At 45.9% G+C, this 11763-nt stretch overlaps 1 protein-coding gene across 4 annotated transcripts in view; it reads left to right on the top strand.

Moving 5' to 3' along the window:
* RPS6KA1 (ribosomal protein S6 kinase, 90kDa, polypeptide 1) overlaps positions 1–10578 on the top strand; it is a 58676-nt gene extending 48098 nt beyond the window's left edge. Inside the window, exons 17-21 of one of the 4 annotated variants that reach the window (XM_006862255.1) lie at positions 7530–7691; positions 7800–7876; positions 8146–8263; positions 9107–9244; positions 9616–10578. In XM_006862255.1, coding sequence (XP_006862317.1) covers positions 7530–7691; positions 7800–7876; positions 8146–8263; positions 9107–9244; positions 9616–9738 — 618 coding nt within the window. In that variant the 3' untranslated portion in view covers positions 9739–10578. The remainder of the gene's footprint in view (positions 1–7529; positions 7692–7799; positions 7877–8145; positions 8264–9106; positions 9245–9615) is intronic. The other 3 variants (XM_006862256.1, XM_006862258.1, XM_006862257.1) reach the window with 3 other exon arrangements.
* The last annotated feature ends 1185 nt before the right edge of the window (positions 10579–11763 follow it).

Below are 11763 nucleotides of genomic sequence, written 5' to 3'. Positions count from 1 at the left end.
GGGTAGAGGATTCTTGGGTGGCAGTTTTTTTCTTTCAGGGTTTTATATATGTCTCCCCATTGCCTTCTTGCCTGCGTGGTTTCTGTTGAGAAATCTGAGCTTAATCTGATTTGCTTGCCTTTTTGTATGTTATATTTCTCTTTTCCCTGGCTACTTTCAAGATCCTGTCTTTATCTTTTATTTTGGAGAGCTTGATTATGATATGTCTTGGTGATTGTCTTTTAGGGTCTATCCATCCTGGGGTTCATTGAGCTTCTTGAATGCTTATCTTTTCACTTTTCAGGATGTTAGGAAAATTTTCTTCCAGAAACTCTTCAACTATCTCCTCTGTGGACTTGTGTGATTGTTCCTGTTCGGGAATGCCAATAATTCTTAATGTTATTCCTCTTCATGCTATCCAACATGAATCTTAGGCCTTCTTTTGATTTTTTTTTTAATCCTTTTTTGTGTTTGTTCTTCTATCTTAGTAGTGTTGAGAGATTTATCTTCTAGCTAACTTGTTCTGGCTTCTATCTCTTCAATTCTATTCCCTTTCCCTTTCAGTGTGTTGTCCATTTCTGATACTTTATTATTAATCATTTGAACCTCTTTCTGTAGGCTTTGAATTGTTTCTAACACTGTATCTATCCTATTTGATTGTTCCGCTAGCGCTTTCCTGACTTCTTCCTTATTTTTCTCAACTCCATTGTATAGTGTTTTGATAGATTTTATAATCATTTTCCTGAATTCCTTCTCTGGCATTTCCAAAACATGCCTATCTTCCAGTATGTAGTGTAGGTCTACTTCCAGCTCATTTGCCTCAGTCACTTTATCTCGTTTCTGGATATGTGCAGATATGGTCATCTGCTTCTGTTTTTTGGGCATCTTCAGGGGTTATATGTGGCCTTAATACTCAGATGGGTGTGTATTTTGGTATTTTTTATGCTTTCTGATTGCCTCCAGGTATATGATCAGGAAATGGGCTTCCCTTTTCACTCTTCTTCTTGAGAAATTTCAAGATGCCACTGTTGGTCATTTTGATGTAACTTAGGATTTAATTTTTGGCCTATTTCCTTTTTTGTCTGCTTGTCCTGCTCCACAATCCCCGTTAAGGCCTTTTTTCTAGCTGTAAACAGTTCAGGGCCAGCTGTGGCCTTTTGGTTTTAATTTGGTTAAATTGTCTCTTTAAATTTCAAGGAGATCTATGCGCACGCGTAGTAGAACCCTCCAAGAGTGTGGCAGGGGTGTCCACTAACTCAGGCACCCCTATAGTCACCTCAATGGAGGTGCGCAGACAGCAAGGGACCAATGAACAGATACCAAAAGGAAAGAATGTCCACACCTTTATCTATGTAGTTCTGCCAGGCATCTGTGGCTGCTCTGATCCTTCTCCCGCTTGGTCTCACCCAAGATGGCAGTTCCTCAAGCAGCTGAGCATCTCGAATTAGAAAGCAATGAATGTCTTGCTTCTGCCACAAATTCTCCCAGCTGTAAGCCTTCCAACCTTCTAAGTATTCCTTTATATGTGGTTCAGAGTTCTGGGACCATCCCCTGAGCCTGCTTGGTCGGGTATTCTGTGTTGTTGTTGGCGGAGCTCCTTTACTGCATCTCCACCCGATCCACCATCTTGTTTGTTCTCCCTCAAAAATATTTTGTAATAAAACACTTTCACATGCATATGAGGCAGTTAAAAATACCAAGGTTAGGTGCACTCTAGTCCTCAAAGTGACTTTTTTTTTTTTTTTTAACTTTTTGTGAATTGATCATCAGTTTTACATTCAGCAAATCATATATTTTGCTTCATTACAATGATTGCAATCCCTTCCATGTACCATCAGTTAACAGTATTTACCTCTATTCCTTTAATTATGGCATTCTTTCCTGTATCTCCATCTACCTCCATCTTCCCTCTGCCAACCTCCCTCATGTTGTATATTGTGTGCCCTGTGTCCTGTCATCATGTTAATGTGTCTACCCTCTAGCCCGTGAATAATTTTTCCTCTCCCACCCTGGTACCCATCATAGAATGTTTATTTTATCAACAAAATCTTTTCTCAAAGTGATGTCTTTGCTTTTTAACATTTGACAGGGGTCTTTGGCTTCAGATTTGCCTATTATGTAATGAGGGTTTGAAATATGGCAGTGTCTAATTCTGTCTAATGTATTAAGGGACATTCTTTTGTAAAAAAGAACTTTGCCTTGTAACCAGAGCTTCAGTTTGGTTACCACATATGTTGTTAATTGTCATGTTTGAAGTGGCTTTGGTTTTTTGCAGGGGCCAGTGTGAACTGACTAATATTTAAATACATCCAGGTCAAACACTGAATAGGTTTACTTTTTCTGTTTTGTTCTGGAGTGAGTACTAGTTAAAGTTATCTGCAAGCAAGTTTAGAGGGTAGAGTCAGAACCAGTGAGTTACTAGTGGGTCACTTGAGGCTTAGAACAAGGAAGAACTTGCTATAGTGGAGGTTCTGTCCAAAGGTATCCAGCCCTCTCCACCAGGGATCTGCAAGCTCCAAGTAAGGATAGACACTTGGTAGGGATGTTGTTGGAAAAACATTTTTCTTTCTTAAAGTCAGGAGTCTCCAAGGTTTCTGGGCCATTCCAAATACCAGTGGTAAATGATGAGGAAATGGAGAAGCTCTTCTTGTTGAGGTATCTGGAAGGAGATCCACTGAGCTGATGTGCTCTAAAAGCTGGGAATCCCACAGGAGCTGAGAGGAGAAGGGTGACCAGGAAGCCAGGACTCCTTTCTGGTTTAATGTCATGTTTTTGAAATAATAAACCCAGAGAAGTACATAAAGCATAATGTACAAATTAGTAAGCTTTCCAAAAGTGACTACACTCGTGTAAACAGTCCCCAGATCAAGAGAAATATTTGCAGTTCCTCCAAAGCCCCCTGAGACTCCAGTCCCTACCTCCACTGAAGGTAACCATTCTAAGCTGACTTTTGTATCTGGTTTTTGTTGCTCAACATTGTCTCTGAGAATCATTTAGTTTGTTATTTGTGGCTGCAGTTATTCCTTCTCATTGCTGTGTGGTATAAATCGTTTATTCTGCTACATGAATTGTTGATGGACACTGGGTTGTTAACCAATTTGTTACTATTAAAAATAATACTGCTGTGACATTCTTGTACTTGACTTTTGGTGACTAGGTATACATTTTTATGTTGGATGTATATCTAGGAATGGAATTGCTGATTCATGGTATATGTGTATGTTCATCTTTAGATATTATCAAACAGTTTTCCAATATGGTTTTATCAATCTATGTTCCCACCAGAAGTTTCTGAGGGTTCTGGTACTTACCTACCTACACTTGGTATTTTCCGTATCTCTAATCATAGTCATTCTGGTAAGTGTCAAGTGGTATCTCATTGTGGCTTTAATTTGCATTTCCTTGATGACTAATGCAGTTGAGCACCTCTTCAAGTATTTGTTGGCTGTTTAGACAGCCTGTTTATGAAATATCTGTCCAAGTCTTTTGTTTCTTTTTTATTGGGTTGTCTACCTTTTCCTTTACTGTGTGGAGTGCTTTTACATCCCCAGCTCCCCTGGTTGTTTGTATTATGGTCCCTTCGTGCCAATTTGAGAACAGCCTGAACTCACTAGAGAATCAGTCCTATGCTTTAGTTTCTCTGTTTAACCAGATGATTCATATAAAACAGTTTCATCTTTTTTTTTGGCTCGTCACAGTCTCCTAAATGCCCATCCTCTGATGATGCTGATGATGACAAAGATGATGATGCTGGCAGCTAATACTTTGTAGCACAGCCAGGCAGAATTCTAAGCACTTTACACACTCACTTATGTCATTATTCCATCAATGCATCTATGAAAACAGTACTATTGTTGTCCCTGTTTTGTTCGTATGGGAAGTGAGGCTTGGATGCTTAAGTTACCTGGTGTTAACTTGTACCTGTGATTAGATGCTGCCTTGGATAAGAAGGAATGTCTTGCTTATTTTTAAATGCTTCTTAACAATCAGTCACTCTAGCTTAATGATGTGCTGTGACAACAGCTGCCATTTCCTAAACCCTGTGCTAGGCATTCCTAGTACACTAACTCAGAGACTCTTCCTTAGAATTCTGGGGGCTGTGCTTTTATCAGCCCCATTTTAAAGATGGGAAGACTGAGGACTTGAGCGGTGAAGTGGCATACCCAAGGCCACACACCCACTAATCGTGAAGGCAGGATTCACACTCTGACTTGCCTGACTATGCCTGAGGTCACAGTTAGAGATCGCAGGCTGGTGACTCAGTGACTGCATTTAGCTTCAGATATAATGTGTTTAGTCTCCAAATTTGGAGTTTTTTAATTTGGCTACTTGTGAAAGTGTCGTGGCTGCCCCCTTTAGCTGGGGCCTGTGTCCTCTGGCTGGCTGTGGTTCTCACTCAGCCTGGCTGCACCCATTACTCTGCCAGCCTGTGTGGCCAGATGTAAGAATATACTCTTCCTCCTCTCCCCGACACCCCACACATCCATGAGGGGCAGGAATCACAATCACCCGTGGAACTCTTCAAGCTCTGCTTGCCCCACCATCCTAATATGCTAATACTGCCATAATAAGTTAACTCAGGGAATGTTGTCATTTTCTTACATTGCTTTATTGTTGTTGTTAGGTGCCATTGAGTCAGCACCAACTCATAGCGACCTTACGCACAACAGAACAAAACAGTGCCTGGTCTTTCGCCAGTCTCACCATCATTGCTACGTTTGAGCCCATTGCTGCTGCCACTGTGCCAATTGGGGGTCTTCCTTTTCGCTGTCCCTCCAATTTACCAAACGTGATATCCTTCTCCAGGGGCTGGTTCCTCCTGACAGTATGTTTGAAGTATGAAAGATGAAGTCTGGTCATCCTGGCTTCCAGGAGCATTCTGGCTGTACTTCTTCCAACATAGATTGGGCTGTTCTTTTGGCAGTCCATGGTACTTTTAATAGTCTTCTTCAACACCATAACTCAGACGCATCAATTCTTCTACTGGCTTCCATATTCACTGTCTAACTTGTGCATGCATATATTGCTTTAGGGCAGGATAAAGGCTGAAAATTCTGTATCCTCTTTCTAAAAAACATCACCAGTGCCAGACTAAACCAGAAAGATTATGGAATTAATGTTAGAATTTGCCATAGCAAATCAATTCTCAGAGCCTGGGTGTCCTCTTCTGTATCTGGAGCCAGTAGTCCCTGCCCTGCTCAGTTGCTTAGGTGTAACGTGGTCAGAAGAGCAGTCTGTCAACAAGGAAGGTGGTGTCCTCCTCTACTCTGAGTCTGAGAGTTTGACAGTGCCCTCAGCAGGGACCAGACCCCTGTATTCGGAGCCACCCTGCCAATAGCCTGTTCATCTCTTCCCTGTGTGGAAGTAGATTGTGTCAGATCATGTCTACACTCCAACCTGTCCACCCATGAGCAACTGCTATCGTGGACTGGGCTCAGGGCTATGAAAGGATTATCTCTATACTTGAACAAGTCCGCAAGACCCAGCTAATCTGCAAGGTCTCTCTCTATGTGTCTCACAGGCCTGAGCATTTATTGCATGAATCGTAGGTCTAGTAATTTATAACACAAATGTTCAGTTGTGCTAGGCCCTGTTCTGGTTGCTAAAGGTGAACAGGTATTCCCCAGACAGACACAATATGGCGAGGGTTGAAGGACTCTTCAGTGGCCTGAGTTCAGGGCTGGAACAGATGGCCTAACCTCTAGTACTAGGCTGGGGGCCTTGGCGTTTATCTTGATGGCATTAGAGACCCACTGAAGACTTTTGACCAAGGAGTGTTATTGTTAGGTGCCATCAAGTCGGTACTGACTCATAGCAACCTTAAGCACAGCAGAACGAAACACTGCCTGATCCTGGGCCAACCTCAATATTGTTGCCACGTTTGAGTCCATTGATGACTTAATTATCTCATTAGTCACTTAGGCAAGAACTAATGAGCTAAGGCATCAGTAGGTTTGAAGCTATAAAGTGAGAGCAGACTAGATGGGACTTGGTGCTGATGGACTGAGATAGGAGAGAAGAAATTGGGAGATACCCAGGGAGCTACCATTAGCTCATGGGAAGAAAAATAGGAGGAAGGAACATGATGAGTTTAGTCTGGGATGGGTTGAGTCTGAGGCTCTGTGGAACATCTAGCAGTTGCTATCTTGCAGGCAGCTGGACTCAGGAAAGTTCTAGGCTAGGGTAAGTCATGTGCTTATGTCCTTAGACATAGGAGTTGTTCATCTGTTCATTCAGCACACATTTATAAAGTATGCTGTAAGATAAAGCACTGGAGCTCAAGGTCGGTATGAGCCACATGGTTAGCAGTTCAAACGCACCAGCTGCTCCTTGGAAACCCGATGCAGGGTTGCTATGAGTCGGAACCGACTCGACAGCACTTAACAACAATAACATGCTAAGTACTATTATAAGTGCTTGGATACAGTGAACAAATACTTTTGGAGCAAAACACTTGGGGAGTTTCCATTCCAGTGGGCAGAGTCAGAAAAGAAATAGGTAAATATGATGTTAAACGGTGGTAAACGCAATGGATAACATTAAAGCAGGGTGGGTGCTGTTTCATATGGATGGTCAGGGAAGGCCTCACTGATTTTTTGGCATTTGAGCTGAGACCTGAACGAGCAAGAAAATGAGCCAGGCAGATATCTGAGAGAAGGGTGTCATAGGAAGAAGGAAAAACAAGTGCGAAGACCTTGAGGCAGGAGTATGCTTGGCCTGTTGAAGGAAGAGCAAAGAGGCTGGTATGACTGATACAGATTGAGCAAGGGGGAGAGGCAGAGGAGAGAGTGGGCCATAGACGTGGACGAGGGACAACAAAGAGACCAGGTAAGGCCACATAGGCCACTGTACAGACTTTTTCTCTTGAGAGGATTTCTAGCCTGAGTGCGACATGACATGACCTGGCTTTGTTGTTGAGAACAGACTATAGGAGATAAGGGCCGATGCTTTTTGGAGGTGGCTACAGCAATCCAGGGAAGGGGTGATAGTAACTCTGCAAGTAGATGGCTGAAAAATAGGTGGTTGTTGTTAAGTGCTACATAGCGACCCTGTATAGGGTTTCCAAGGAGCAGTGGTGAGCTTGAACCGCCAACCTTGCAGTTCAAACAGCTTTGTAGTCTGGTGCATTGACCCACAGCACCACACCCTGGATATATCTCAACAGGAGAAATGACAAAGTTTGCTGATGGGTTGATTGAGAGAGATGAGAAACAAGGAATCAAAAATGACTAATTGTTGCTTGATATGATGAATGTCATTAATGTCACTAAATTGTACATGTAAAAACTGTTGCAATGGCCAATTTTGTCATATATATACTCACCACAAAAGGAATTAAAAACAAGAAAGAATAACCCAGAGATTTGGGCCTGCTCACCAGGAACAGAGTTGCCATTAGGTAAGCAGGTCTGGGGAGAGATTAAGAGTTCAGTTTTGGATAGGTACCTTGTAGACATCTATATAGGAATTCCAAGTAGTCAGTCCTTCCTAGCAGGACCACTAGCAGAACCTCCCCACATTGAGAAGTGATCCCTGTCCTCTGCCCCCAGGTGGTGCACAGAGACCTCAAGCCCAGCAACATCCTGTATGTGGATGAGTCTGGAAACCCTGAGTGCCTGCGCATCTGTGACTTCGGCTTCGCTAAACAGCTGCGGGCTGAGAACGGGCTCCTCATGACACCTTGCTACACTGCCAACTTTGTGGCTCCTGAGGTGAGTGGCCTGGCCTCCTCAAGTGAGAGGGTGAGGGGACATAGCACCCAGGGATCCTTGTTGTATGGGGCTGCTCTCCACCGTCCCTCAGACTAACCTCCCCACCAGGTCCTGAAGCGTCAGGGCTACGATGAAGGCTGTGACATCTGGAGCCTGGGAATTCTGCTGTACACCATGCTGGCAGGGTGAGTGTCCCCGTGAGCTGGGGTCCCCTCCCAAGCCCACTCCTTTACAGCCCTAGTTCTCAGAGTGTGGTGCTGCTTGTCTGATGGGTAGATTCAGCCCTGCCTTCAGAAGGGTCTAAGAATAGAGGCATGGCCCTGCTTTGGGGAGCTCTACCATGAGGAGGCAGTTACTGCCCTTGGGAGTCCACTCTGAGTCGGGAGATAGACCCCCTCCGCCACCACCCTCAAAATTGAGGCCAGAGACTATGCCTGTGTGGGCTTTTCCCCAGATACACTCCATTCGCCAATGGGCCCAGTGACACACCAGAGGAAATCCTGACACGGATCGGCAGTGGGAAGTTCACCCTTAGTGGGGGAAATTGGAACACAGTTTCAGAAACAGCCAAGGTGAGTCTGGAGACCTGGACCAGGCTGATTTGTGAGGGGATGCAGCAATCCCATCTCAGGGCTTTCTGTAGTTGATGGACAGGTGGCCTCATTTGTCCAAGTAGAATGTTGTACAAATCCTTCATGCTCTTTTCTCCAAGTGAAAGATTCCCAGGCAGACCACCACCCACCCTTACGCCTATCTTGCTGATCACTCAGTGACCATTCATTGGGCACTGTCGGGAACAGAGGGCTACATCACCGACATGTGGAATGTGGTGTGGTGGGAGATACAAGCTTGCATACAAGAGCAGAGATGCTACACAGCAGAAAGGTGGGCCCTGTTGGACAGAAATATAAGCAGTGGAGGCACAGAACAGAACAACTGGCCACACCAAGCAGAGAGGCCTGCTCAGAGGAGGTGGCATTTGAGCTTTCAATATTAATAGTAGTTTCCAGTTATTCAGAATCTCAGACATGGAACTGAGCCCTTTATTAGCATTGTAAGGTAAATATTGTCCCTATTCTCAGAGGAGTAACTGAGGCTCAAAGAGTCGAAGACTTGTACAGGGCACTCAGTTGATGAATGCAGGAGACAACTTTTGAACCTAACAGTGCCCAACCTAAAACCTTAGGGTTTCACTACCTTACCATATAACTTCTTGAAGGTAAAGAAGAAAGGGAAGGGCATTCCAGGAAGAGGTTTCTGCCACAGTAAAGGCCTGTAGATGGAGATGCACTATCTAGTCTTGGGGAGACTGGAGAATCACAGGGGCTATGCAAAGGTCAACATAGAATGAGTTGCCTTGCTCATTCCCTGTCTGTTTCCCTACTGACCTCTCCCACCAACCACCGTGTCCCTAGGATCTGGTGTCCAAGATGCTACACGTGGACCCCCACCAGCGCCTTACAGCCAAGCAGGTTCTCCAGCACCCATGGATCACTCAGAAAGACAAACTCCCCCAGAGCCAGCTGTCCCATCAGGACCTGCAACTCGTGAAGGTATGGCCACGCTCAAGCTGATGGGCATCTGGGAGCTTTAGCCAAGGTTTCCTTGGACAGGGACCTGGGATGACAGCCAGGAGGTGCTGTTTCTGTGCCAAGCACCATCAGGTGGGGCAGAGAAAACAAGACACAGCCCCAGTCTAACTTGCAGTGGTGTCAACATTGCACTCATGGGGCTCAGAGCTCTGAGGGCATAGCCCCTGACCTGGAAGATCCCAGGACCCACGCACATAAACAAACACCAACACTAGCATAACAGTGGGCTGGGTGGGCCTTGGAATTTAGAGACGGCTGGAACACAGGGAGGGACTGGCCTGACCCTAGAGCATGTCATCTGGCAAACTGACCACTCCCACATTTCCTCCCAGGGAGCCATGGCAGCCACATACTCTGCGCTCAATAGCTCCAAGCCCACTCCCCAGCTGAAGCCCATTGAATCATCTATCCTGGCCCAGCGGCGGGTGAGGAAGCTACCATCCACCACCCTGTGAGGGGCCAGTACATCCAGGCCGCAGGGTGGTGCTAGCTCGAAGGAGGCAGCATACTTCCCAGAGGGAGCAGGCCTGAGTCACAGGGCCAGAGGGAGCTGGAGCCCCGAGGACCCAGGAAGCAGCCAGCCCACATCACCCCAGTGAGGGTGTGAGAAGTGCCTTCTCCTTGCCCAGGATGGACTCTTCTCAGCTCAGGCTCTGCTGGTTGAAATTGATTCACTGTACAAACTCATCTTTGTTGAAGGGAAAAAAATCCAAGGCATCAACCACCATGGATTTTTACAAGATCCGTTTACCTTTCTGGCAGCAGAAGTAGCCAAGGCAGCCCAGGAGAAGTACTGAATCATGCTAGGGTTCTATGTGGCTGAGACTCCTCAGAGCAGCTTGGGTGGGGGACCCCCACAATTGGCTGTTTGTAGCCATCTGCACACACCTCCAAAGCAGTCCAGCGTCAACGTCCAGAGACTTTGGCTGTTTAGAATGCATTCTATCCCCAGCGCCCTTTCCGTTCTGTTCTGCTGGGGGGGTCTGGAACCACATCCTGCTAGAGGCAAGGAACAAGGCCCAACCGACTCCCAGCTCCAGACACCAGCATCCGCATCCGCCCCGCCAGTGGGTCCCTTGCAGTCAAGTTGGGCTGCCCCAGGGGAATCATCAGAAAGCACTTTTTGGCCGACTTCTGTTGGGGTCTGCCACAGGACCGAGTTCACCGAAGGCCAGTGGGGCAGGCCACAGGGGTGAGGGGCTTTTTGTTTCTGTTTGTTTCGTTTCTTCCTCAGCTGGATACTCAGGGTTCATCTGTCCATGGCCTTTCTAATAAACTTACAGTTGAGTTGAAGCCCCCTGTCCTCTACTTTTTAATCCATACTTGCTCTCTCTCTGCTATTGGCTCTCAAGAACTTTGGCAGAACTTTGACAAGAAATGGGCCAGGTCCAATGAGCCCACTGCTGGAAGTGCAAGTCATTTGGTAAGTGTGTAGGGATCCTGCTGGTCCTGCTCAGCAGTTTCCTGCTGGAGGACTCCATTATGATATTGATAACAGTGATAGTAATATTAGCCACCAGTTACCGAGTACCAGACACTATGCCTGAGCAGTACTTGTTGTTGTTGTTGTTAAGTGTCATCAAGTTGAGCACTACTTATAGATATCATTTAATCTTAACTCTGTGATGTGGTGGCTGCTGTGTTTTCTCTGTTTTATAGATGGGGAAACAGGCTCAAGGGAATTAGGTGCAACAAATATTTTCTGAACATCACTTGCCCTGCAGATGCTGGAGTTAGAGTAGTGAACCAGCTAGACATGGATCTTATCTCCTAGTGGGGGAAACAGACAGTTAGCAAGCCAGTGTCAGCTACTGATAAGGCATGCACAGAGAATTAAATTGGGGTGAGGAGTGGGAGTGACTTCATATATGGTGGCCAGGGAAGGCCTTTCTAGGGAGATGACACAGAAGCAGAGACCTGAATGGTGAGAAGGAGCTAGCCAATCCAAGACCAGAGGCAGAAGCCAGAGGCAGGGCAAAGACCCCAAAGGGGGAAATAGATTGGCCATGCTCAGGGACCAGAAAGAAGGCCAGTCACACTGAGGCCAGGGTAAGAAGTTAGGGTTTAACTCGGTGAGATGAAAGCCCTTGCTGTTAAGTGCTGTTGAGTCAGTTCTAACCCATAGTGACCTTATGCACAACAACAAAACACTGCCTGGTCCTGTGCCAATCTCACAATTGTTAAGCTTGAGTCCATTTCTGCTGCCACTGTGCCAATCCATCTCATTGAGGGTTTCCCTTTTTTCACTGACCCTCCACTTTAGCAAGCATGATGTCTTTCTCCAGGGACTGGTCCCTCCTGATTGTTGTTGTTAGATGCCATCGAGTTGGTACCGACTCATAGTGACCTTATGCACAGCAGAACGAAACACTGCCCAATTCTGGGCCAACCTCACAACTGTTGCCACGCTTGAGTCCATCAATGCTGCCACTTGGCCAATCCATCTCGTTGGGGGTCTTCCTCTTTTTCTCTGACCCTCC

The sequence above is a fragment of the Chrysochloris asiatica genome, unplaced genomic scaffold (genome assembly GCF_000296735.1).
Source record: "Chrysochloris asiatica unplaced genomic scaffold, ChrAsi1.0 scaffold00047, whole genome shotgun sequence".
In the NCBI taxonomy this organism is placed as follows: domain Eukaryota; kingdom Metazoa; phylum Chordata; class Mammalia; order Afrosoricida; family Chrysochloridae; genus Chrysochloris; species Chrysochloris asiatica.
The sequence above is the reverse complement of the archived record's forward strand: the minus strand, read 5'-3'. Positions and strand labels throughout refer to the sequence as shown.